This window comes from Leucopleurus acutus (genome assembly GCF_964270905.1).
Source record: "Leucopleurus acutus genome assembly, chromosome: 13".
Lineage (NCBI taxonomy): Eukaryota > Metazoa > Chordata > Mammalia > Artiodactyla > Delphinidae > Leucopleurus > Leucopleurus acutus.
This window is the reverse complement of record NC_139155.1, coordinates 65351787-65378628: the sequence shown is the minus strand read 5'-3', so window position 1 is coordinate 65378628 and position 26842 is coordinate 65351787. Positions and strand designations below refer to the sequence as shown.

General features: G+C 48.7%; 1 protein-coding gene across 2 annotated transcripts in view; it reads left to right on the top strand.

Annotated features, from left to right (window-relative positions):
* The window catches only part of SPECC1L (sperm antigen with calponin homology and coiled-coil domains 1 like), a 120915-nt gene extending 94487 nt beyond the window's left edge, over positions 1 to 26428 (top strand). For both annotated transcript variants that reach the window (XM_082853583.1, XM_082853584.1), the window contains exons 14-16: positions 23655 to 23771; positions 24286 to 24345; positions 25765 to 26428. In XM_082853583.1, the coding sequence (XP_082709709.1) occupies positions 23655 to 23771; positions 24286 to 24345; positions 25765 to 25854 (267 nt within the window). In that variant the 3' untranslated portion in view covers positions 25855 to 26428. The remainder of the gene's footprint in view (positions 1 to 23654; positions 23772 to 24285; positions 24346 to 25764) is intronic.
* Positions 26429 to 26842: the final 414 nt, after the last annotated feature.

The following is a 26842-nucleotide window of genomic DNA, read 5'->3' as shown; positions in this document are numbered from 1 at the left end:
GTGCCAGTAAACATGATCAAATGACTGAAAATCAAGGGAAATAATAAGTAATATAGGGAAAAGCTTCAGGTGATCCACATACTTAGATTAGGCCTTTAAAATAACTGATTAATGTGTGTTCAAGAAAATAGATGAAGAAAAAGAAAATTTTACCAGAGAAATGGAATCTATAAAATAGAATCAGATGGAAATTTTAGAATTAAAAAAATACAATAGCTGAAATTAGGAATTCCAATACATGCATTTAACAGCACACTAGATACAATACAAATTTGTGAATTGTAGGGTTGATCAGTTAAAAATATCCACAGTGAAACTGAGAGATGAAAGGTTGAAAAATACGTAAGAAGGTGTCATAGATGTGGGACACAGTAGAAGATTTAACACGTGTGTAGTTGGAGTCCTAGGAGGAGAGGGAAGGACAGGAGTGTCCTACTAAAACTGCCAAAAATGAAAGTCAATGAGAAAAATCATAAAATAGAAAATGTATTAGCTTCAGAAGAGACTGATAAGACTGGCAACTTCTCCATAGATGGACAAAAACATAATTTATCACCAACAGTCCCACTCTGAAAGAAAAAAGGAAATTCTTTCAGCAAAAAGAAAATAATCCCATAGGGAAACAAAATTATAGGAAGGAATAAAGAGCAATGGGAGAAATAAGTATATGGGTAAATATAAATGAATATTGACTCTGCAGTATAATAAAAATGTCTTGTTTAATGATGTATTTAGGTTTAAAATATAAAACAAAAATGGCTCAAGAGGTTGGTAGAAAAGTAAATGTCATTAACATGTTGTAAAGTCCTTGTATTGTCCAGAAAGTTATAAAATTCTGAATTTATGGTAGATATTAGTGAGTTAAGGGTCATATACCATAAGTCTCTAGGGCTGCACTGTCTGATACAGTGGCCATTGGCTGCATGTGATTATCAAGCACTTCAAATGTGGCCAGTCCAAATTGAGATGTGCTGTGATTATAAAACACACATCAGATTTTGAAGGCTTAGTATGGGGGAAAAAGGATGTAAAACAACCCATTTAAAAATATTGATACATATTGAAATGATCATATTTTAATATATTAGATTGATTAAAATATATTAATATTATGTCTTTGTACTGTTTCAATGTGACTGCTAGAAATTATATATTGGTAACAACTAAAACAATAATAAAAAATGGAAAATTAAGAGGCTAATAGAGGGGGAAATGGAGTAATAATAAATAATTAATCCAAAAGAAGGCAGGAAAGGAGAGAAAAGGAACAAAGCATAAGGGTACAGAAGTAAATTTAAACCCAAGTATATTACAATTGCATTATACATACATGGACTGAGTATTACAGTTAAAAGACCAAGATTTTCAGACTATAAAAAACAAACCCAATGCTGTTTTGCATATAAGAATCATCCTTTAACTAGAAAGACTGAAGAAGATAAAAGAATGGGAAAGATACTATGCAAGCACTAATCAAAAGTTGGGAGATCTATACTAACATCAGACAAAGTACTTGTCACAGAAAGAAATACTACTAGGGATTTCCCAGGTGGTGCAGTGGTTAAGAATCCGCCTGCCAATGCAGCAGACATGGGTTTGAGCCCTGGTCCGGGAAGGTCCCACATGCCACGGAGCAACTAAGCCTGTGCACCACAACTACTGAGCCTGCACTCTAGAGCCTGCCAGCCACAACTATTGAGCCCGCATGCTACAACTACTGAAGCCTGTGCACCTAGAACCCATGCTCCGCAACAAGAGAAGCCACCGCAGTGAGAAGCCATGCACCGCAACGAAGAGAGTAGCTCCCGCTCGCTGCAACTAGAGAAAGCCCGTGTGCAGCAACAAAGACCCAACGCAGCCAAAAGTAAATAAATTAATTAAATTTTTTTTTAATCTTTTTTTTTTTTTTTTTTTTTTTTTGTGGCACGCGGGCCTCTCACCATTGCGGCCTCTCCCACTGCGGAGCACAGGCTCCGGACACACAGGCTTAGCGGCCATGGCTCACGGGCCCAGCCGCTCTGCAGCATGTGGGATCTTCCCAGACCAGGGCACAAACCCACGTCCCCTGCATTGGCAGGTGGACTGTCAACCACTGCGCCACCAGGGAAGCCCTAATTAATTTTTTTTTAAAAAGGAAGTATTACTAAAAAAAAAAAAAAAAAAAAAAGGAAGTATTACTAAAGATAAAAATGGCACTTCATTATGATAAAAGGATCAAAACAAAAATAGCAACAACTGCAGTAGTCAAGGCAGTCTTGGGAAACAGAGTGGGAAGACTTACATTTACATTGCCCAGTAAGAAGATTTCACGGGCACTTATATCCTAAACTCATATGCACCTGGTAACATAGCCCCAAAGAACATAAAGCAAAACTGACAGAACTGAAAGGAGAAAAAGACAGTCTCTCAGTCATATTTGGAGGTTTTAACACACCTCTCTCAGTAACTAGTAGAAGAACCAAACAGAAATTTAGTAAAGCTATAGAAGATTGGAGTAACACAGTTAACCAATTTGTCCTGACTGACAGCTATAACATGCTACGCCAGACAACTGCAGATTGCCCATTCCTTCCAGTTGGCCACAGAATGTTGATCAAAATGGGCCATATCCTGAGCCTTACGTAGCAAGTCTCAAAATATTTCAAAGAATTAAAATCCTTCAGAGTAAGTTCTCAAAATGAAAGGATAGATATGATCAGTAGATGCAGAAAAAGCATTTGATAAAATTCAGCTGTTTCACTGTTTAATTTTTTTTTAAAGGAACAAATTTCTAACAAATTAGGAATAGAAGCTGCTTTCCTTAGTCTGATAAAAGGTATCTAGAAAAAAATAGTAGACAAGACATCAATCTTAATTGTGACATCAAGAGCTTTCTGCCAGAGATGAGGAAAGCAAGAAGACTGCTCTCACTTCTCTTCAATTTTGTATTGAAAGTCCTAGCTAGGGCAGTAAGGCAGAAAAAGAAAAAGTGTAGTGATTGGAAAGAAAGATATAAAACTGTTTATTTACAGACACAATTATGATATAGAAAATCTAACAAAGATGCAGATAAAAACATACGAAACAAATTTTTTAAAGATTTCATTTTTATTAGCATTTTAAAATTCAAGTACATAGGAATGAATCTAATGCAAGATGTATAGAACAGAAGAATATAAAATATCATTGTAAGAAGTTAAAGAAGACCTAAGTAAATGGCATGATGTGCTAATAAGTTCATTGATTGGAAGAGCAGATAATCTGTAACGTAAACATAATTCCAATCAGAATATCAGCAGGGTTTTCTTTATTTTTTTAATGGAAATTGACCAGCTGATTAACATTTATATGGAAACCCACTTGGATAGATAGCCCGGGCAGTCTTGGAAAACAAAGCTGGAGGACTTGTACTACCCAATAGGAAGACTTCATAAGCACTTCATAAAAAAGGATATCCAATGGCTGGTAATAAACAGCTGAAAAAATGCCCAGCGTCATTAATCATCAGGGAAATACAAATTAAAACCACAATGAGGTGATGCTACAGCAGATTAGACACAGAATGCCTAATTCAAAAAGCTGATAATGCCTAGTGTTGGGAAAGAAGCAGAATAAAAACACTTAGACATTGCTGATGGGGTTGGAAAATGTTCCAGCCATTTTGGAGAACTATTTGGAAGTATCTGCTGAAGTTGAATATTCATATATCATATGAGCAAGCAGTTTCACTCTCAGGTATATCTCAACCAGAGTGTGTACGTGCATTCATCAAAAGATATGTGTGAGGTTGTTAACAATCTTGGGTTGCTTGAAACCCCAGAAGTTGGCAAGATTAGTCTAATATGTGTCACAATAATGGTTAACCTTTAGGAGGTCACAGGAGGCTTTCTGGGTTATAAGCGCTAGGTAACTAGTACTTATGAAAAATGGAAAAAATATGAATTCCATCATATTTTCTACATAGACAATTTTGCCATCTGCGACTAAAGACAGTTTTAATTCTTCCTTTATAATCTAGATGCCTTTTATTCCTTTTTCTTTCCTTATTGTACTGGCTAGAAACTACAGTACAATATTGAATAGAAGAAGATATCCCTGTCTTGTTACTGGTCTTAGGGCAGGGGTCAGTAGAGTTTTACTTAAAGGCCTAGTGGTAAATATTTTAGACTCTGTGGGTCATAGGTCTCTGTTGCAACTATTCAACTCTGCCATTGTACCTTGAAATTAGCCATAAGTCAACACATAAATAAATAGGCGTGCCTATATTTTAGTCAAAATAGGTAAGAGGGTCATAGTTTGTTGATACCTATCTTAGGGGGAAGGCATTCAGGCTTTTACCATTAAGTGTACCATTAGCTCCAGGTTTTGTTGATGGCCTTAATCAGGTTGAGAAAGCTCCCTTCTATTCCTAGGTTGCTGAGAGGTTTTTTTGTTTGTTTTTGTTTTTTAGTCAGGATTAGATGCCAGATTTTGTCAAATGCCATTTCTGCATCAATTGAGATGATCATGTGTTTTTTTTCCTTCATTCTGTCCATGTGGTATATTTCATTCATTGATTTTCATGTGTTGAACTATCCTTGAATTCCAAAAATAAATCCCACTTGGTCATGGCGTATGATCCTTTTATATGCTACTGAATTTGGTTTGCTAGTATTTTGTTGAGGATTTTTACATCATTGTTCATAAGGGATATTTCTCTGTAGTTTTGTTTTCTTACAGTGTCTCTGTCTGGCTTTGGTATCAGAGTAGTGTTGGCCCCATAGAATGAGTTAGGAAGTGTTTCCTCCTCTTCAATTTTTGGAAAAGTTTTGAGGAGGATTGGTGTTATTTCTTCTTTAAATGTTTGGTAGAATTCACCCGTGAAGCCATCCATTCCAGGGCTTTTTTTGTTGGGGGGTTTTTGATTACTGATTCAATCTTCTTACTAGTTAAAGGTCTGTTCATATTTCCTATTCCTTCATAATTCAGTCTTAATAGGTTTTGTGTTTCTAGGAGTTTGTCTATTTCATCTGGGTTATCCAATTTACTGGTGAACAGTTATTCATAGTACTCTCTTATAATCCTTTTTATTTTTGTAGAATCAGTAGTAATGCGCCTACTTTCTCATGTTAGTAATTTGAGTTTTCTCTCCTTTTCTTAGTCTTTCTAGCTAAAGGTTTATCAATTTTGTTCATCTTTTCAAAGAACCAACTTTTGGATTTACTGATTTTTCTGTTTTCTACTCTTTATTTTGTTTATCTCTGTTCTAATCTTTATTATTTCCTTCCTTCTGTTAGCTTTTGGGTTTAATTTGTTCTTTTTCTAGTTCCTTAAGATGTAAAGTTAGTTAGTTTGTTGATTTGAGTTCTTTCTTATTTCTGAACATTTAAGAGTTTATAGCTATAAATTTCCCCCCAACACTGCTTTTGCTGTGTCCCATAAGTTTTAGTATGTTGTGTTTTAATTTTCAATTGTCTTTTTTTTTTTTATCTAATCTGGGGGCCAGAGTTTCCTTTTTTTTTTAACTGAGTATTTTAATTAATTTATTTATTTAGTTGCACTGGGTCTTAGTTGTGGCGGGCAGGCTCCTTAGTTGCAGCTCACAGGCTCCTTAGTTGTGGCATGTGATCTCTTAGTTGCGCATGCATGTGGGGTCTAGTTCCCTGACCAGGGATCGAACCCAGGCCCCCTGCATTGGGAGCGTGGAGTCTTATCCACTGCACCACCAGGGAAGTCCCTCAATTGTCTTTAATTATTTTCTGATTTTCCTTGTGACTTCTTTGATCTTCCAGTTGTTTAAGGTGATTTATTTTTTAAAAAGTAGTAAACCAACCCTGTATTCCTGGGATAGACTCCACTTGGTTATGATGTATTATCCTTTTTCTGTCTTGTTAATTTGTTAAAAATTTGTTTAGAATTTTTGCATCTATGTTTATGAGGATATTGGTCTGCAGTTTTCTTTATGTCTTTAGCAGGATTTGGTATCAGGGTAATGTTGACCTCACGGAATGAGTTGGTAAGAAGTCTCTCTTCTTTATTTTTCTGGAAAAGTTTATGTACAATTGGTATTATTTCCTACTGAAATATTTGGTAGAATTCCCCAGTGAAGCCACCTGGGTCTGGGGTTTTCTTCGTGGGAAAGTTTTTAATGACAAATCCAATTTCTTTAGTAACTCTAGGGTTATTCAGGTTATCTGTTTCTTCTTGAATGAGCTTTGGTTGTTTGAGTCTTTCAAGGACTCTGTCCATTTCATCTGAGTTGTTGAATTTATTGCCATAAAGTTGATCATAATATTCACTTATTATCTTTTAGATATTTGTAGAATCTGAAGTGTTGTCTCTGCTCTGACCTCTGATATTGCAGTTTGTATATTCTCTCTTGTTTCCTGATTAATTTAGCTAAAGGTTTATCAAATTTACCTTCTTGGGCTTCCCTGGTGGCGCAGTGGTTGGGAGTCCGCCTGCCAATGCAGGGGACATGGGTTCATGCCCCGGTCCGGGAGGATCCCGCATGCCATGGGGCGGCTGGGCCCGTGAGCCGTGGCCGCTGGGCCTGCGCGTCCGGGCCCTGTGCTCCGCAGTGGGAGGGGCCACAGCAGTAAGAGGCCCGCGTACCGCAAAAAAAAAAAAAAAAAGGGCAAAAATTTACCTTCTCAATGAACCAGTTTTTTATTTTATTTAGGTATTTATTTTTGGCTGCATTGGGTCTTCATTGCTGCACACAGGCTTTCTCTAGTTGTGGCGAGCAGGGGCTACTCTTTGTTGCGGTGTGCAGGCTTCTCATTGTGGCGGCTTCTCTTGTTGCAGAGCACGTGCTCTAGGCACGCAGTCTCAGTAGTTGTGGCACATGGGCTCAGTAGTTGTGGCTCACAGACTCTAGAGCACAGGCTCAGTAGCTGTGGTGCACAGGCTTAGTTGCTCCACAGCATGTCGGATCTTTCCAGACTAGGGCTTGAACCCATGTCCCCCGCTCTGGCAGGCAGATTCTTAACCACTGCACCACCAGAGAAGTCCCTAATTTTATTTATTTTCTGTATTGTTTTTGTTTTTCTGTTTCATTGATCTGTACTCTGGTCTTTTTATTTTCTTTCTTCTGCTTACCTTGGGTTTTATTTGCTCTTCTTTAGTTTCTTAAGGTAGAAGTTGTCTTGATTTGAAGGTTTTTTCTGCTATAGATGCTTATTGCTAGAAATTTCCACCAAAGTACTTACTACTTTAGTGGTATCCCACAAACTTTGATATATGGTATATTCTTTTTCATTCAGTTCAAAATACTTAGTAATTTAATTTCCCTTTTGATTTCTTCTTTGACCCATGGGTTATATAGGAGTATGTTATTTAGTTTCCAAACACTTAAGGATTTTCCAGAGATCTTTCTATTATTGATTTCTGACTTCAATCCATTGTGGTCAGAGAACGTACTCTCTGTAACTTGAATCTCTTTTAAATTTTTCGAGACTCATTTTGTGGCCCAGAACATGGTATATAGTTTTTAAAAATACTCTTCTGCTGTTATTGGAAAAAATGTTCACTTAGAGCCTGTTGGTTGAGAGTGTTGTCGACATGTTCTGTATCTTCAGCTACTTTGTGTCCTTGCTCTGTCAGCTGTTGAGTGAGGGGTATTGGAATGTCTTGACTTGAAGTTGTGGATTTTCTGTCTCCTTGCAGTGCTAATAGTTTCTGCTTTGTGTATTTTGAAACTGTTATTAGGTACATAAATGTTAAGGATGAGAAATTGACCTCTGTCATTATGAAATGACCTTCTTTATCCCCGATAATATTCTTTGCTCCGAAGTCTCCTTTGTCTGATACACCCACTCTGGCTTTATTTTGTTTACAAAATATTATTATTTTGATTATTTTGATTACAGTTTAGCATGGTGTATATTTTTCTAGTGTGTTTCTGATAGGTAGCATATAGCTGAGTATTACCATATTGCTATTTTTTAAGTTATTTTCCTAACGATTACTCTAGGGATTACAATGTACATCTTACCAGAGTTTACTTAAGGTTTTTCTGACTTAATTTGGTAAAATATAGCTCCAGTGTAGCCCCATTTCCTCGCTCTTCCTTTGTGCTGTGATTGTCAATATATGTTAGATTTGTGTTATAAACCCAATAGTACAGTGTTATAATTATTCCTTTATACAATGCTATTTTTTAAAAAACCTAAAAGAAGAACAGTAATGAGGGCAGCTTCTGGTGAGAGAGCCACAGACTTTCTGTTCTTACCGGAAGTTTTAGTCCCTTTTCATGAATAATGCTTCTTAATTTATTTCCTTTGATTGATTTCCAGAGTCCTGAAATGATTATTTTTGACCAGTTTGTCCAGTTTCATGTTTTTTTTAGGAGAGGATTTGTCGGCCTCTGCCCCACCACAGCTGGAAGTCTCCTAGCGTGCTTCCTTTTGGGATTCTTCTTTATTTCCTGACCCTTTTTCAGTAAGCAGCAACAAATTCTCCCAGAATTGTGTGTCCCTGTGGGTTGAAGAGAGTAGAGTGAGAATGAATGGCCAGATAAAAATAGCTTGGTCCTTCCCAGCTCCTTTGAAATAGTAGACGGTCTGTAGAAAGTAGGAGAAAGGAAGTTCCCTCCTTGGGCCATGTGCCGTGTCCACGGGGAGCGTGCTGGTGTCTGCCTATACGGCCGGGCGCTGGTGCTGCACCCTCCCCAGGCCACTGCTTGGAAGCTGTAAAGGCAGCTTTCACGCCCGGAAGAGATTGGCCCCAGAGACCCAGGTTCCTTTTGATGCTTCTTGGTCACTGCATGCTGGGAGGGGCCGGGGAAGAGAGCAGCTCCTCTACATACAACCCCTCCTCCCCTGGTCTGTCTGAGGGTGCGGATGGAACGTTACTGCTGTGGATACTCCCCTCCCTTTTTAAGGAGGTCTTCAGTCTCTCTCAGGAAGACGCTACAAGTGCCACTTTCCCCATCCTCCCTTCTCTCTCTCCCCTTCCACCTTCCTAGCATCCTCTCTTTGTGATTAGAGTTAGTGCTCAGGTGGGGGAGGGCAGAACGGGAAGGTTAGGAAAGCTAGGGGCTCTGCCAGTGGATAGGGTACAGTTGAACAAATGCGTTCAGGATCCCTGAAGCTCAGAGCAAAGCTTAGAGTTGGTTTGATTTCCTCTGCTGTATCTGGAGTCTCAGGCCACAGGGACGGCTTCCCAGAGTTAAAAATAAAAAAGGTGCAGGCAGCAGATAAGGGTTTTGATCTGAATCAGATCTAGGTTGGAAGTCTAAATTTTTTTGTTTTACATTGTCACTTTGCATGGAAACTAAATTCCCATACAGAAAGATCTTATTGTTTGTAAATATCACTGCGTTCCAGGGGTTTAAAATACTTGAACAAAGGGAAAAAGAATGGCCAGATTTGTGGTCCCACCCGTTCTTTATGTGGACTTGCATACACTCACAGGTTCTTTCCAGTGAAGCTATTAAAGCTGCTAGTCTAATTGTCCTCTGACCTGATGACACGCCGTCTCCATCCAGAAAGCTTGCAGCAGCTGAGCAAGGTCCCTTGCCCACCAGGCGCCCCTGGGAGCAGAGCGCGCGCGGCTTGGGCTGTGCTCCGCACGGGAGTCACAGTGGAGTGAGAGGACTGCTTCCTGTTTTTAGGGATTCCTCTTAGTGCCAAACATAGCAGCTGGGAAACAAAGTTTTCCCAGAATCACGATGTACTTCTTGTGTTCTGTTTAAACATGATTTGACAGCAACTGTTAACCTCTATTTCCAGAAATGTCAGGGCTATAATTTTTAAATTAATTGCTTAGTAACATTGAGATAAATTAGTTTGATCATTGTTTTAGTGTGAGGTAGGTAACACTACTCAGTCAGGTTTCCCCCTGTGACACCAGTTAGGTTTTCCTACGCAGGTGAGAGGGTGTGCAAATCGCACACGGCGCTGGTTCTTAAACACTGATTCTCGTCTTTCTGATTGGGAGCGTCTTTCAGAGCCACATTCGGGGTCCACACATTCAGGAAGATGTTCAGTAGAGCTGACCTTCCAGCTGCCGGGCGGAGCCATGGTCAGTACACAGAAGCAGCAGACTCTCAGATATGCCTGCTGTGACCTCACCAACAGGATGGGCTTGTGCAAGTGCAGAGGTGGGAGGGGTCCACGGAGTTTCCACAGTTTCCGCGGAGTCACAGACTCCGTGACTTGGGGTCCTGCTCCTCTGCCCTTCCTTCTTCCCGTGTAACTCCCATGAGGACACAGAGAAGCCTGCTGTGTGTGGTCGACGGTTTGGTCACCAGCGCTCTTAGTTAGCTTTAAGATACTTGTCTCAGGAGTGCATTTGCTTAGATAAAGTTTGAAGTGCTTCATCGGAATCAGCATCCAAAATTCCATCCTCCGAAGTTGGAGAAAGTCAGACATGAGACGGCCCCTAGAAATCGTGAAGATGGGGCTTCCATTCCATAGGGAGGAAGCTGCAAGCCAGCGGGGTGCTTGCAGCCTGAGCTCTCGCTGCAGGGTCTCCTGACACCCAGCCCCAGACTCTTCCTACCAAGCTGTTCTGCTTCCCCAGCAGTGCCCCAGACTCCAGTAAGTTTCCAGTAAGTAGGTCTTTTTATTTTATGAGTAATGCTAAGAAATAGAAGATAAATCAGGAAAGTAACATTTTCAAGAGCTGCTTAATTATTTTGCTAAAAGCAGAATCACTAAATTGTCTGGGTCACGTAATCTTTATGTATCATCTCTGGTAGCATGCATAGTCCTTACTCGCTTACATCGTGAGAAGCCTTTTTTTTCTTCTTGTGCTTCATTGACTTTGGGTGGGGTGCCAGCATAACGATGTGAAGTCCACAGAGGAGTTGAGATTTGACGGGTTAATTTCATTACCTACGTGATGCTCTGGGTTTTCACAAATGAGTTTAGCCTGAGGTCATTCGGGGAATTTAGGGTACCTCTTCATTTGTAGAAGCAGATTATTTGAGAAGATGCTCCATTGCTGCCTCATGGTACACATATAACTATGGAAAGGGTAATTAACCATTAGATTCTGTAGGGCAGAGGAAAGAGAACCTGGTTTCCTTTCCAGTTGGGCTCTTCAGACCCAGGAGAAAGTAGGCTGGTCTGTAATCTCCTGCCTTGTAACAGGCACCACGCCAAGAGTGGGTGACTTACAGTAAGCATGGCGTTGACTTGGCTCATACAGGTACGGTGGATAGGGCACAGTAGGCGCAGTTCACCTCTGCTCCATCGCAGACTCCCGCCCTCACGCCTCTAGTGGTTGAGACTTTCACTGGGGCTGTGACCGGAAACCTCCATGCAGCCTCTCCCTGTGGCCAGGGCTTCCTCACAGCGTGCTGGCCGCGATCCAAGGGCAAATGTCCCAAGAGAGGGACAGGTAACGGCCCCTCGCCTTTCATGACCTGGGGGCAGAGGCCTGCCTGGCTCCAGGGGAGGGAAGTAGACCCCACCTCCTGATGGGCTGTGAGGCTTTGAAGAGGATGCAGGGGAGAAATACCATCAGGCTGTTTCTCAAGAGTCCAGGCTGCCACAGAGATGGCTTTGTCTTATTTAAGGAAGTAGAGACGCTAATAATGTGACATGAACCTGGCAGAACCTGGTAATGATTTTTAAAAACACTGGCTCACAGGTGAGAGGCAGCCTGGGTGGAGCAGTGACAGTCGGTGAAGAGGTGAAGGATTCCTGCTGTGCAAGCAGAGGTGCCCTGGGGTTCACTGGAGCCCACCCTGGGTGTCCAGCAGACAGCACCTCCCGTAAGTCGCTGGCCTGGGGCAGGTTCTGCCATGGTTTAACCCTGCACTGCATTCAGTCATAAAACTCCAAAACAGGGCTTCCCTGGTGGCGCAGTCGTTGAGAGTCCGCCTGCCGATGCAGGGGACACGGGTTCGTGCCCCGGTCCGGGAAGATCCCACATGCCACGGAGCGGCTGGGCCCCGTGAGCCACGGCCGCTGAGCCTGCACGTCCGGAGCCTGTGCTCCGCAACGGGAGAGGCCACAACAGTGAGAGGCCCGCGTACCGCAAAAACAAAAACTCCAAAACACCAGGAATAAGAGGAAAAGATTAAAAACTGAGAGAGCCTGTGTAGTACCTAAATCTGAATGTGTTTGTGGCTTTGGGATGCCCTTTTTTTTTAAACAAATGTATTGAGGTAGAATTGACATATGTTATTACTACATATATTTTTTTCTTCCAGTTTTATTGAGGTAGAATTGACATACAGCACTGTATAGATTTAAGTTGTAGAGCATAATGATTTTTTTTTTTCCCCTGCGGTACGCGGGCCTCTCACTGTTGTGGCCTCTCTCGTTGCGGAGCACAGGCTCCAGACGTGCAGGCTCAGCGGCCATGGCTCACGGGCCCAGCCGCTCCGCGGCATGTGGGATCTTCCTGGACCGGGGATCGAACGCATGTCCCCTGCATCGGCAGGCGGACTCAACCACTACGCCACCAGGGAAGCCTGAGCATAATGATTTGACTTACATACATCATGAAACGATGACCACAATAAATTTAGTGAACATCCATCATCTTGTATAGATATAAAAAAGAAAAATATTTTTGTGTTGAGAACTCTTAGGACTCACTCTCTCAACTTTCATGTTTAACATACGGCAATATTAATTCTATTTATCATGTTTATGTTCCGTCCCTAGTATTTATTTATCTTGAAACTGGAAGTTTGTACCCTCCAATTCCCCCTCCCCCACCCTTACCTCTGGTGACCACAGATCTGATCTGCTTTTTTGTGTGTTTGTGTGTTCGTTCATTTTTGAAGTCTAGTAGACCCACAGCACTGTGATGCATAACACAGTGGTTTGGAGTTTCTGTACAGTACAAAATGAACACTACTGCTGCACAGATTTACATTTTACAACTTGATGAAACACACCTGTGAAACCGTCCCCACGTGAGATGAGCATCTCCACCTCCTCGGAAGCCTCTTCAGGCACCTTTGCATGCCGGTCGTCCTGCCCCACCCCCGCCACTGTCCCTAGGCAACCACTCATCTGCTGTCCCTGCAGGGTTTGCATTTTTTCTAATTTTGTATAAATGGAATCATAGTGTGTGCAATTTGGGGAGGGGTCTGGCTTCTCTCACTGAGCATAATTATTTTGAGATTCATTTATATTGTTGTATATATCAATAATTCATTTCCTTTTATTCCTGAAGAGTAGTCCGTTTTATGAATATGTCATAATTTGTTATCCATTTGGCTGTTGGTGGACATTTGTCTGGTTCCAGTTGTTGCTTGTTGTGAGGAAAGCTCCCGTGAACATTTGGTGCAGGCGTTTGTAGAGGCATCTGAAAGTGGTTGGCTGGATCATGCGGTCAGTATAGGTTTAACTCTTTAAAAAGCTGCCAGATTGTCTTCCCAAGTGGCTGCACCCCCTCTGCTCCCCCACGTGCACAAGGGCCCTCATTCCTTCCTGTCCTGGCCGTGACTGGGCACGGTCGGCCTCTGTCCTCTCGTAGGTGTATGGTTTTGGTTTTGGTTTAGTTCACAGGTGCCTGTGAACTAATGGTGTTGAGTGTCTTTCCATGTGCTTGTTTGTGATACATTCATGTACCTTCTTGGTGAAGTGTCCATCACAAGGTCATTGAATACAAGGAGGGATGTAATGCCATCTAGAGCATGACCTTTGCCCTCAAGGAACTTCCAACATTATTTTTGAAACATAATATTTCCAGGCCTTTTAAAATTACGCCTTTTCCTAGGCGTCAGACCGCCTTTTGTATGACTCAGATCTGTGATCACAAGTGTGCACTACTGTGCCACGAAGGCTCCAGGTGTGAGCGACCATCAGACTTCTACTGACACCGTCTCCCTCCTCATGGCCCTCAACTCTCTCTCTCTCTGACTGCATCCTAACATGTTTTATACCAAGAAACCAACTTGTATGCAAAAGAAAACCAGAAAAGTAAGGAGCCGGGAGTTCAGGAGCCCAGCGCTACGCACAGGGCCCCAGCAGGACGGACAAGGGGGAGTCACGCTCCACCACAGGGTCCAGAGAGAAGCGTTTTCCCACTTCCCTCTGCTTGTTGCCCTCAAGGGCAGGTAAGTAAACCATCGAGCTGGGGCTTTGGAGAGAAGTACAAGAGGGTGGTGCCACAGCTGTCTGTGTTCCCTATTTTAGATGTTTTGCCATTTTCCCTCTGCCAGAACGGTACCTGGTAGGTGTAGAAACAAATCCACTGACAGATTTGAAAGCAGCAGTTCCTGCTGGAGGCAGTGAAGTGAGTTCTTCTTGAGGTGAGCGTGCTGTGTTGAGCGGCTCTGTCCTGGGATCATTTCCTCCCCTCACGGCCCCTTCACGTGCGGGCTGCCTGGCCCCTGGGCGTCCTGGTGTCCTGGGTCAGACAGACGAGTTCCCTGCGATTTCAGAAACGGGAAGACTTGTCCGTGGTCCTCCCAGGCTAGGCTCTCCTTCTGTCTCAGCGCCTCCGAAGGTGTTCTGAGGGCTGGGAGGGTGGCTGTGCGTCCCCATGAGCATCCTCCCTGCCGGGGTCCCAGCAGGGCTGTGTCCACGCCTTTGCTCTGATGGATTAATACTGTGCTGCAGTCTCTGTGTGGTAGTTTCCTTTTCTGCATGAATTATATTTTTCAAGTGTAAGGTGTTTGAACGAGTCTAGGTGCACTCTGTGTCTGTCCTTTATGCTTTATAAAGTGTTGTCTTACTTTCAGCAGCCCTCATGTTTAGAAGCTGAAACTTTTTTTTCAAAGCCCATTGCTACACTGAAGCTTTCAGATCCTCAGGCCTTTTTTCCTGGATTTTCTGTCCCTCCCTTCAGACTGCTCTTAAGCCAGCTCTGGAGCAGCCTCTGCGGAGGGCCTTGCGAGCAGCCCAGGGTTCTGCTCGGTGCTTGGTGGAGAACAGCCGCTCGCGGAGCTGCAGCCTGAGCGGAAAACCTTTGCTTGGTGCTGTTCGGGCCATAGGTGCTGTGGTCCCACGACAGAGACGGGCCGCTCACGGAGCCGTCAGTTTTCATGTCCGGCCCAAATAAGGGTCCCCAGGGGCTGGGTGTTGACTAGAGGAGAGGGACTCGGACCCAGCGGGGCCTCCCTGGCCTGCGCCCGTCTGTGTCACAGAAGGCGGTCAGCACTGCCTCAGGAGGCCGGATGAGGGGCCGAGCGAGACCTGCGAGCGCTAGCCGGCACTTTATTAAATCCTCGTAATTGGGTCTTTTCCCCATTTTGTGTATGAGAAAGTTGAGACTCCTCCAAGTTAAACTGTGTGCCCACAGCCCTGTAGCTTGTAAGGAGTGGCCCCAGGTCCCTGGGACGCTAAACCCACGATGCCTCCTACTCTGCAGAGAGGGAGCCTTCAGCTCGGTAGAAGGCATCAACTGAGACATAAGCCAGGGGAGAGTGAGCCTTGAGAGCTGCCCCAGGAGCTCCAGCTAGACTGAGGGCCCTTCCTCGGAGAAGGCATTTGAACAGCGGCTCCCACGAGTCGGAGCTGCTCATGCTGGGCAGCCCTCAAGGCTGCAGCACCCAGAGTGCACTGCATCCATGTTTCAGAGCCTGAGTACAAGATTGGTGACCTCTGTCCCAAGAATACCCTGAAAGAGGCCGTCCTGGGAAGTTCAGGAGTGCTCCTTCTCCTCCTCAAACACTTCCCTGGGCCGCTGGGGCTGGGACCAGCCACCCTTCTCCCTCTATGCCCACGCCTCCCCAGAGCACACACAGGAAAGGTACAGCTGGGAGTACTGTGTCTCCTTCGGTTGAAATTGCATTTTAGTGAGTAATAACCCTGTCAGAGCTAGACGCAGTCTAGAAAAGAGTTAGTTCCTACGCTGCTAATAAAACTGCTCAGACTTGCCCCGTGCTCGTGACTTAACTGACCTCACCAGGGACTCTTGCCAACCATCCCTGCCTGGTGGCTGTTTCCTGAATTTTCAGACAGCAGACCTCATGGGTCCTGTGTGCTCCAACACAAAAAGTTTCCTTTGGGAGGGGTTTGTGGGAAATATGGGGACATCAATCCGGTCCCTTAGGGTGACATGAAGTGTCCCCTCAAAATAGGTTCATTTGACTAAAAAGAGTTATTACAGCACATTAAGCCTGTGGTGCATGGTTCTACGTTGGACTCTGGAGCTTCAGCATAGTTAGAGCTGCTTCCTGGATGTGTGCTCGCACCCTGAGCACATCAGGCAGCGTCACTGCAGGTCAGTGCGGCCCCTTCCCTCCCAGGACACTGGACAGCCATCCCCAGGGTGGGCGGTGGGTCAGGTCCCTTTTGAGTTGGCAGAGTGCTTGGTGTATCCTGGTGGTAAAGGAAGCAGACTGATACCCTGCTTCTACCTTTAACTGTTTGTTTTTAAGAAATTAAAAAATTTTAGAGCAGGGCCAGGGCCATAGTAAATTCCCATAAAATGCACTCGTGAGTCATTGCCTGTGAGCCGTAACTTCTTCAGTAAACACTTGCGGGTAAGTTAGTTGCTTTTGAGGCCTACCTTGTGTACAGACTTACTGAGCATAAGCTACTTCTGAACATCAGACAATTTTTTAAATTGTAGTAAAATACACATCATATAAAACGTACCATCTTAGCCATTTTTACGTCTACAGTTGAGTGGCATCAAGTACATTCACATTGTTGTGTGTCCGTCAGCACCGTCTAGTTCCAGAACTTCTCATCTGGAACTGTTTCCCGGCCCCAGCCCCTGACAGCCACACATCTGCTTTCTGTCTCTGGGTTTCACTATTTTGGGTGTTTCATATAAATGGAGTCATGTAATTTGTGGGCTTTGTGTCTCACTTTCACTCAGCGTAACGTTTCCAGATTCATCCACTTTGTACCATGTATCGTTCCTTTCTGTGGCTCGAAAACGCCCCACCGTGGGGATGCTCCCCGTTTTGTTTATCCATTTTCCGGTTGGTAGACGTTTGTGTTGCTTTCACCTTTGGACTTCTGTGCTGCTGTGGACACTCGTGTGGGGGATTTGTGTCCACGCCATCTTCAGGTCTTCTTGGTTTGTCCCCAAGGAGTGGCCTCACTGGGGCGCATAGTGATTCTACGTGTAAGTGACCAGGAATCGTCACATTGCTCCGCAGCAGCTGCGCTGTCTTACGTTCCCAGCAGCAAGTACAGGGCCTCTGGTTTCTCCACATCCTCACCAGCATCTGTTGTTTCCAGTTTTCCAAGTACTGTGCATCCTGGCGGCCTGAGGTGGTGGCTCAGCCTCGTTCTGATTTGCAATTCCCTGGTGACCAACAGCCTTGAGCATCTTCTCTTGTGCTGCTGGCCATTGTCCGTCGACTTTGGAGAAATGTCTGTTCAGATCCTCTGCCCATTTTCATATTTGGGCCTTTGGGTTTGTCTGTCATTGTCTGTCTGTCATTGAGTTGTAGGTTTGTTTGGTTTTCATGGAAATTTTCAAATACACACGAAAGCTGTGAGAATATTAAAGGACACTCAGTACACCGCCCAGGCCCGGGTGGTCAGCGCACAGTCCTTGCTCTCCCACCCCTGCCTGGTGATTCCGAAGCAGGTCCCAGCCATTTAATGTCACCACATATTTGGACAGAGGTCAGACTTCCCAATCGAATCATGGTCAGTTTTACCGTTGATTTGCTTGACTTAAGATCCAAATAAGGTTCACACATTGCATTTGGATAATATGCCTCTTTTAAGTCTGTTTTAATCTTAAAACTCCCATCCCTCTTTTTGTTTCCTTTCAGTTTGTCTTTGGAAGGAATTGGACTGTGTCCTGTGGAGCGTCTGCATTTTAGGTTTGTTGTTGACAGCCCTGCAGTGCTGTCCCTGATATAAACTGGTAGTTGATTCGAGGCTGGATCTGATTCCAGCTCAGATTTCCGGCAGAAGCCCCTCAGGTGGAGTTGTGTCCGTCCGACCAGGTAGAGGGGAGGGAGGCCGGCTCGCTACCGCTGCTGATTGCGGTCGCCCAACAGTGCTGGTCTCGCTCCGTCTGTCCCAGGAATTCCTCTTTTCAGACAGGCTCCTCCATCGGCTGTTTGGTTGCCTTATGTCGAGTCTGGTCAGGAAGGTTCCGTCCAGTGCTTGATCCTGGCCTGGTTCCCCAGCGCACAGGATCCTGAGTGTGAGGTCCAGCTGGCCCGGCCAGGCCTCATGCTGGAATGTCCCGTCCATGTTTCCAGCTGCCTTTGGTCGTCGGGTCGGTGGTCCTGCCTCCTGGCTGCACACTCAGGGCATCTGGGGAACTTTACGGAGAATGGTGACCAGACCGGCCGGATCAGCCTCTCCGGCGGATGGCTGAGAGGTGTCACCTTGAAAAGGTTTTGCCCGTGATTCTGAGGCCTTTATTGGAACCCCTTCCCCCACAGGGCACAAGATGCAGGCCTGTCTCCGGGGTCGCTGGCCCCTGGGCTGCCTGCCCTGGCATCTTTCCTTCCTTCCTCCCACTTTACACACGTCCCGACATGGACATTGTGACGAGTGGGCCTCAGACTCCCCAGACCCCTGCCACCTCCCCCCTCCTCTCCTCTCCCCTCCCCTGACCTGGAGCAGAGCCTGGCTCAACTTCAAACAGGAGACAGCATGGAGGCCCCAGGCAGCACCTCAGATGTGCAGCCAGCGCAGGCACCCCAGCACCAGCAGGCTGCTGCGTGTTCCTCCCGGGGCCTCTGGGGCCTCCCGCTAACAGTAGCTCCCGGAGTGCTAAAACCCGCCTCCTGGTGGCTTTTCCCTCTCTTCTAGGCACTGCACCCCCCACCCTCCTCACCCAGATTCCCTAACACCCTCCAAACCCTGTCCCTCGGCCCAGGGCTGAGGCCTCGAGGCCCCGTGGACAGGGTTTGTCTGTGGCTCTGTCCTGCCTCCCAAAGGCAGGCGGTGTACTCGGTCATGGTCACGGTCACGGGGGGATCCCACCACGGCGGCTGAGACGGCGGAGGAAGTGCTGCCATGAGTGTTGCAGAGATTAATCATGGGTTTTGGCCCTTTGCCTTGTGCCCCCAAAATGGCATTTCCTTAAATAGATCAGAACCTTAACAACTATGTGGTATTTGGGGTGCATTTTATGGCCCTTAATTAAACTTCAGACACATTAAAACATTTTAAGATGTTTTATGACCTATTCTTAATCTTTTTTTGTGGCCATTTGTGTAACTTCTTGGCTCTCAGACTCCAGCCCTCAACCCTCGATGCACAGAGGTGGGACTCACCTGCTGCCACAGGTGGGGGCAGGCCGCATCTAAGGGTGCAGGAGCGGGGAGGGCACATGTCCCAGCTCGGGGAGTTGCCCGCCAAGGGCAGCGGGGGCCAGGGGAGTCTGAGCTCTGGTGAGATGAAGAGGGCAGCTGAGGGCCCTGCACACAGGCCACAGCCATCTGCCTACAGATCACCGTCGGCCCTTCCTGGATGGAAGGAAAATGGGGTGAAGCACCTCATTTGAGTCTGTGCTCAAAGCTTTTTTTTAATATAAATTTATTTATTATTTTTTTTTTTTGGCTGCGTTGGGTCTTCGTTGCTGTGCACGGGCTTTCTCTAGTTGCGGCGAGAGGGGGCTACTCTTTGTTGCAGTGAGCAGGCTTCTCATTGTGGTGGCTTCTCTTTATTGCGGAGCACAGATCCTAGGCACGTGGGCTCAGTAGTTGTGGCTCGTGGGCTCTAGAGCACAGGCTCAGTAGTTGTGGCGCACAGGCTTAGTTGCTCCGCGGCATGTGGGATCTTTATGGACCAGGGCTCGAACCCGTGTCCCCTACGTTGGGAGGTGGATTCTTAACCACTGCGCCACCAGGGAAGTCCCTCAAGGCTTTTTTGAACTCCCGTAACCCTCTTGTTTTTGTCCAAACTTATACTTATCTTGTGCAGTAGGAGAGCCCTGAAGACACCTGAAAGCTAAATGCGAAATCTGAATTCATTAATTAGCAACTTGTATTATAATTACTATGTGTCTCTATTTTAAAAGAAAACTGTTTCATTCTTAGAGAGCTTGGCATTGCCTGTGAATAGTGCGAAGAAAGTCCTCCCGTTAGTGTGCATGTTCCCCTCAAAAAGCACCATTTTTGGCTCTATGAGTATTATTTTTTGTAAAGGGATCAGCTGGCCACCTGCAGAGCTGCGGTGTCAGGGCCCGTAGGGCGGAAGGTCCTTGACCCTGCAGCTGCTTCAGAGAGAAACGCACTGGAACACGGGTCTCATAGTCAAGGACCTTCCTCTTCACTGGAAGTACCACTTTCTGAAAACAAAAATTCCATTTCTGGACAACTTTGTGAAGGAAATACGTGACGAAGTCTGTGTGTGAGAGCTGCGAGGCTGTGCAGATGACGTGCCCTGTGCTGTGGTTTGTGGGACTCCTCTGGTGACCTGCTCACTGGGACCAGTGGCACCCTGAGTGCTGCCTTGTTCAGCGGGCTTTCTGGCAGCACTGATGCTGTTGACCCCTCCCAGTTCTGACGCTTCTTCCTTTGGCTTCTGGTTTGTCCCGCCTGTCGGGCCTTCCCCTGTGTCCCGTTGAAGGCGGTTCTCCTCTGCCTGGCCCTTATACTGAGGGGCTTGGTCTGAGGCCTCCCTCCTGCGCACTGTCCGCTCCGGCCACCCCCGGCGCCCCCCCTACACTGCGTCCCCAGCTGCGGACCCTCGTGTCAGCACCAGGCACCTCCCTGGGTGCCACAGGCATAATTGTCGGGAGTACCTCCCCGCAGTGAGCCGTGCGTCACTGGAGGACCCTGCTGTCCAGTTCTGCCGGCACAGACTGCGGGCTCTCTCCTTCCTCACGGCCAGTCAGTCCCCAAGTCCAGTTTGCTTTTCTCCGGAGCCTCTGTAGCCCTCACTTCCCCTCCCTGCTCGCCACCCTGTTGTCCCCTGCTCCCAGCTCAGCCCCAGACGACTCATACCCAGGCCCCTGCCTGCAGGCCTGAGGGTGTCTCGCTGGGGGTCAGCACTCTGGCTCCCTCCAAGGCCAAGGTCTCCTGCACCACCCTGGAGGGCTGCGGCTCTGGTGTCCTCACAGGCCTGCAGAGACGGTCCGTGCACGTCCCTGTGGCATTTGAGTTGCTTTGCGATGAGCGGTCATAGCGTCGCCATCCCTCCGGCCTTGGGTGTTGAATGATTTTATGAGAGCTTGTTACCTGCGCTCTTCTTCAGGAAACCGGGTGGGGTGGGGCCCGGGTCCCCGGCCCACTGCTCACCTCGGGGGCCTGGAGCTCCCTGTGGTCCCTGCTTGGGCACAGCCGGTAGTGGGAGGGGGTGGCTCCCGTGGGAACGGCCATTCCTCTGGCAATTTCATACAGTTTTTGTACCTTTCCGCGCATTTATTTCTTTCTATGGATCCTGTCCTTTTATTAATACTCTGTGACAGCCGTGGGGCCCAGAGCACAGACAGGAGGCTGGGAACGTCCCAGCTTCCCTGTGCTTTTCAGCTTTGGAGACAGCCTTGCTGTCTCCATGCTTTTCTGTGTTCTGTCTGTGTTATTTCATAGTATCAATAGTTTGATTTTTCAGCCCCGAACATGAAAAACACTGAAGTAGATGGTGAGATGGGAGCAGAGGGTGCAGGCCTCCCCACCTCCCCGCCCACCCCTGTGTCAGGGCCTGTCTGCTTGTCCAGCGTCTTTGGATGGGCCGGGGCCACACTGGCCGGGCCCCCTCCATCTCGCAGGGGGCAGGGCAGTGGTCTGGGTTTCGGTTGTTTTGATTTAGAAATTGGTCGTCGTTGCCCTGGGGCCCCAGGCCCGCTGTCTCCTCGGGGTGCCTCATTCACGAGGTGCTGCTCTGACTGCGGGGTCCAGGCTGGGGGTCTGGTCTGTTTGGAGGAAGCTGGATGGCCAGGTTCCCACAGCTGGGAGCTGGGGCACAGCTGCTTTCTCTGGTGCTGGGGCCTTTGCCTCAGGCCGGTGAGGCCAGGCACGTAGGCTCCGCCACATCAGGCCTAGCGGCAGGAAGTAGAGATTTGTTTTCCTCCGGGCGTGCATGTGACCCACGGGCAGGGGTCGGAGCCTCTGGCTGCTGTAAGCTACACTCAGCCCCGTGCAGAGCTGGGACACGTTGTGAAGAAGCTCATTCCCTGCTGCCCATGCGATGGCGACCAGTGTCCTGGCTCTTTTGTCAGGGCGTTTGGCCCTGACGACTGGGAGGAATAATCCCACAGGAATCATCTGTGACCTGAGCCTCATGGAAAAACGCTTCTGGGGTTTATGAGAATTAAAGTGAGACACGGCCCGGAGGATGCTGGGGACCAGGGTTGCCAGCCCTGTCCTCCCACCCACCAGCCCCACACCTTGGACAGGTGACTTCCTTCCCTGGTCCTAGCTTAGTCCCAGGTGGGGCTGAAGCGCCCCTGCTGGCTGCTTCCTGAGATCCCGATGACATCAAAGGGACAGGTTGGCCATGGCCATAACTGTGGTTGTTGCGGAGCAGAGGCCTGTGAGGGCAGCCAGCCTGTCGGGGCAGCGTCTTCATGGTCACAAGTGTGGGGACCAGTGAGGCAGGGGCTGCCCAGGCCTCATCTTAGGGGGGCGGTGATGTCACTGAGTGGCTGGCACTGCCCTTAGATGGCCGCATCAGATGGCCCACGGCCACCACACCTTACCACCGCCTTTCCCTGGGGCTGTCAGCAGATTTGCGCCCCTTTGCACCTTAACCTGATCACTTTCCTCACCACAGTTTATGGACAAGTCCTCCAGGCCGGATTGGCGGCCACTGAGGGAGTGACCTCTGGGATCACTGCCCCCAGAGCTGCTGCCCTTCAGAGGGTCATGGTTGAGCAGTCCCCAGAGGGCAGCGTCCTGGGTGCCTGCAGTCAGGGCTGGACGCTTCCTTTTGGTGACAGAGTTTGTTTCCACACTACCTGCTGCTTTTGTCAGGAGAGCCCCACCCTCCCCACCCGCCCTTTGTCCCTGGGCCCTACTTGGTGTCAGGACCTAACGGTTTGTAAGGGGGTCGGGCGGCAGACTTTGTAGAACACTCCCTACAGAGGTGAATAGCATTGTTGTTCTTCGGCCGCTGCTCCCGGGGAGTGAGGACTGCCGCCTCGAGCACAGTCACCCAGGAAGCGGACTCATGCATTTGAAGGCTGCATGAAACAGTAAGACATGAAGCAGGAGGTGCTGGGCGTTGGGGTGCTCTCTTTTTCAGTTTGTGGCATTTTCATAAAGCGTGTGAATTTCCAAATTTCATTGTGGAGTTTCAGCTTCAAAAGGGTTCTTGCAAATAAAGGTAAAGGCTACTTTCTAGCTGAATTGCTTTATCATATAATAAAATACTCTGAATGACGTGTTTCTTCTGTAGTTGTTAACAATTTAATTTGAATATGGAGTAGGTACCCCTTCAAAGAGTCGAGGTGGTTCTCGGAGATGCACTGTGGGAGCCCCACGCACCCCCCCACCCCCCCACCCCCCGGTCATTGGCGCCGAGTGCAGGCTGGTGGCTGGTCCTCAGAGTGCAGGGGTTGTGATGTCCTGTAAATGATGGGGAGGAGGCTGGACCACAGCTCTTCCTAACAGCGCTGCTGCTCCCCGGTGCCCCGGAGGCGGAGCCCCTGGCCCCCAGGGCTGTGTCCTCTCAGGCCAGGGTTTGGGTGGCTCAAATTTCTGCTGCTGTGGTTGCAGCGATCTGGTGTGCAGGGTGGGGGCCGGTCACGGACACCAGCTGGTCCTGGGCTCGGCCCCCAGCCCCCCATCCTGCCGTGCTTCCTGCAGAAGCTCAGCCTGCTGGGCCTGGGGGCCTCCGCCCCCCTCGGCCATCTCCTGAGAAGCCCGCAGTGTGTGTTGCTCACATGTTTTCTTTCTTTTCCTGCAGAATATCGACATCACCAACTTTAGCAGCAGCTGGAACGACGGGCTGGCCTTCTGTGCTCTCCTGCACACGTACCTGCCCGCTCACATTCCCTACCAGGAGCTCAACAGTCAGGATAAGGTGAGGCCATGGAGGGCAGGCGGCGAGGGGAGAGAGCCCTCCATGGCGGTGCGGGGGGCAAGCTGCTGGCTCCTCGCACACCCCGGTGGCCTCTCTGGGAACGACATTGAGGGTCAGGGCTTCTTGAGGAGAGTGGGCTGGGCAGCGCCACCCACACCAGGCCACCTTCCCCACGTCCAGCCCTGCCCAGACGGGCACTGGGAGAGGACCCAGGCCCAAGCCCTCTAGTGTGCACCCCCATTGGCCCCTCCTGCCCTTCAGATGACCTTTGAAAACCCCCACGGGGAGGAAACAATTTCACAGGTGTTGCTTATTAGCTTTGGGGGTGCTGGGCAGCTCAGAGCTGATGTGTGAAAAGTGACCCTCCTGTGCGGAGAGGAAAGAACAAGTGTGTGGGTGTCACTCCGCAGCTTGTCACCAGAGGGGCGGGGCGTCGGGCATGGGTGTGGACCGGGCTGGTCAGGCTGCCCTCCCCGGCCCTGCTCATGCACCTGTCACACGGTTTCTTTTCCAGCGGAGGAATTTCACCCTGGCCTTCCAGGCTGCCGAGAGTGTCGGCATCAAGTCCACACTGGTGAGCCCCCGTCCCCTGAGGAGAGACCCCTGGGAGGCCTGGTGACCAGGAGGCTTCTGGGTGGGGACTGGGGCCCCGGCGGGCCCTGCACCAGCCACAAGGACATCCTGCGGGTGGGGTGCAGATGGTCCCCTGCCCGGCGCTCTTTATGCCTCCCGTCAAGTGTCCCAAGGAAGCGCCCTGAGTGGGGGGTGGTCACGTTTCGCTGTCAAAAGCACATTCCAGCAGATCTGCCTCGGGTGTCAAAGTAGAGGCAGGGGAGGGGAGGGCAAGGCCCCAGAGCGCTTCTCAAGGGCGGGAAGAGAGGCGGAGGAGCCCTGGGGTCAGGGCTGTGCTCTGGGCTACAGTAGCTCAGGACAGACGTGTTTCCGTGGGGGCTCCTGCCTCGTCACCAAGTCTGACTTCCAGGGAGAAAATACCTCGTCCAAATGCAAAGCCAGAGACTTCCACACCCAGAGATGCTGATGAAATTAACGTGACAGGGGTGTTGCACAGCTCGGGGGTCCACAGAGTGAAGGACCCCACAGGGCCAGGTCAGGAACCCCCAGTGCCACCTCCCACCCTGAGGGTACCCATCACCCTGCCTTGTGACAGCCGATAGCTTTGAAGACATATTTGCACTCATCTTTACCCGGCAGGGGTGTTTGTGTAGAGTTCCATAAATATGTCTTCTGAGTTCACAGAAATACGTGTTTCTGGGTGGCTTCTATTCAATCATATATAGAGAGAGAGAGAAATTACAGTTGAAATATTTCTCATTACCTGGATGTTTTACACCATGTGTAAATGCTGATATATAAGCAGGCAGTTCCCCAGCCTAAAAACTTTCCATTGAGATTCTTACACTGAACATACATGTGTTCTTTCTCCCCATCCCATTGACTCTGGTCCTCATTTGTGTCTCGCACCCATGGGACCCCTGGGAGCAGTGCCCTGCAAGGACAGCGGGTCTTTCTTGGGGGCCTCCCGGGCACGTCTCAGAGCCCAGGGTCCCCCGCCCGCTTCCCAGCAGCATCAGCTGATGTCTCCCCAACCACGGGGGCCACACAGGACACAGAGAACTGTGGCTTCCAGGGCTTCAGGGGGTCTCCCACCGTGGGGCAGGCAGTGCCTGGTGGGAAGGACACTCAGAGGTGACGCCGGAGGGGTTAGCGAGGAGAGGCAGGTGGGGAGGAGGGCCCAACTCCCCCTCCCCCAGAGGAGACCAGCCCCTTCCAGCCTTGAGGGGCAGCCCTGGGCAGGGCAGGAGGCTTGGACATTGCCTACGCCCCGGGCGAGGAGTTTCCTGGGTACTAGGCTGCTGACCTGTGCAGTGAGACTCGGACAAAAGTCCCATGAGGGAGGCCCCCACCCCCAGAGCCCTTGGTGCTGTGGCTGGGAGGCAACCCGGGCTCTAACTAGCCTCTTCTCCTCTGTCAGGACATTAACGAGATGGTCGGGACCGAGCGGCCGGACTGGCAGAACGTGATGCTCTACGTGACGGCCATCTACAAGTACTTTGAGACCTGAGCACCTGAGGCCCCACGGTCACCCCGAACGCAGCTCCCTACACTCTGCCCCTGGCCGCCCCGCAGCGTGTGAGCCCCGCCCCCGGCGGGCAGGGGACTCGGCCTGTGTGGCCCGCCCTTGGGCCAGGCTCTTCCACCTGGCCTCCGCGGCCAGGGCCCCGCGCACACGCTGACCTGCTGGAGAGATTGGGGAACCATTAGCACTGGGGTGGGAGGAAAGGCTCACTCACGGTCCGACCTAGGGAAGGGGATTCATGTGCGGGCAGCTCCCTAGGTTGTGAAAGCTTCCTGCAGCACCTCAACTGCTCGCCCCTGAGAACCGGGGCGGGGTGGGGGGAATGGGTATCTTATAGGCCCCTGTTCCCCTCCTGTGTGACAGGGCATCCTCGCCGGCGATACGGACCGTGCCCCCCGCCCTCAGGCTCTGCCAATCTCCAGCTCCAGGGGCTCGGAAACCCAACACCAACCTCAGGGTTCCAGACAAAGGAATCTTTCCTAAGGAGTTCTCTTTTTTTCTTATGAGCAATACTGGGGGGAAATGGCTTTTGTTTTCTTAGTACCAAAGTTAAATTGTTTTGGTAAGTGTAGCGATAAAACACAAAATCTGGACATAAGGTGATGAAAGCCAGAACCAACGTCGCAAGAAACAGGAGGAAAAGCTGAACAAGTCAAGGGGCCCAGATGGTGCGATTTCAGTCCCTGAGTCGCTCGGAAGTGACCCTCCTGGCTGGGGTGGAAGAAAGTGCCTTAGCTCTGCAGGCGAGGCTGCCGCCGCTATCCAGACGACAACCCTCAGCAGCCCTTCTTGGGAACGGGGAGCCGCTGTTGGTTCAAACAGTTTCGAGACCTGCACTTCCAGAACACAGATAAGCAGGAGGAAGAGCAGCCATTGCCCCACAGAATGCAAGGCGGGGGCCTGGGGAGGCCGCCCAGCCAGCCTGGGGGCTGCGGCTCCATGTGTGAGCAGGAGGTTCAAGACCAGGGGTCGG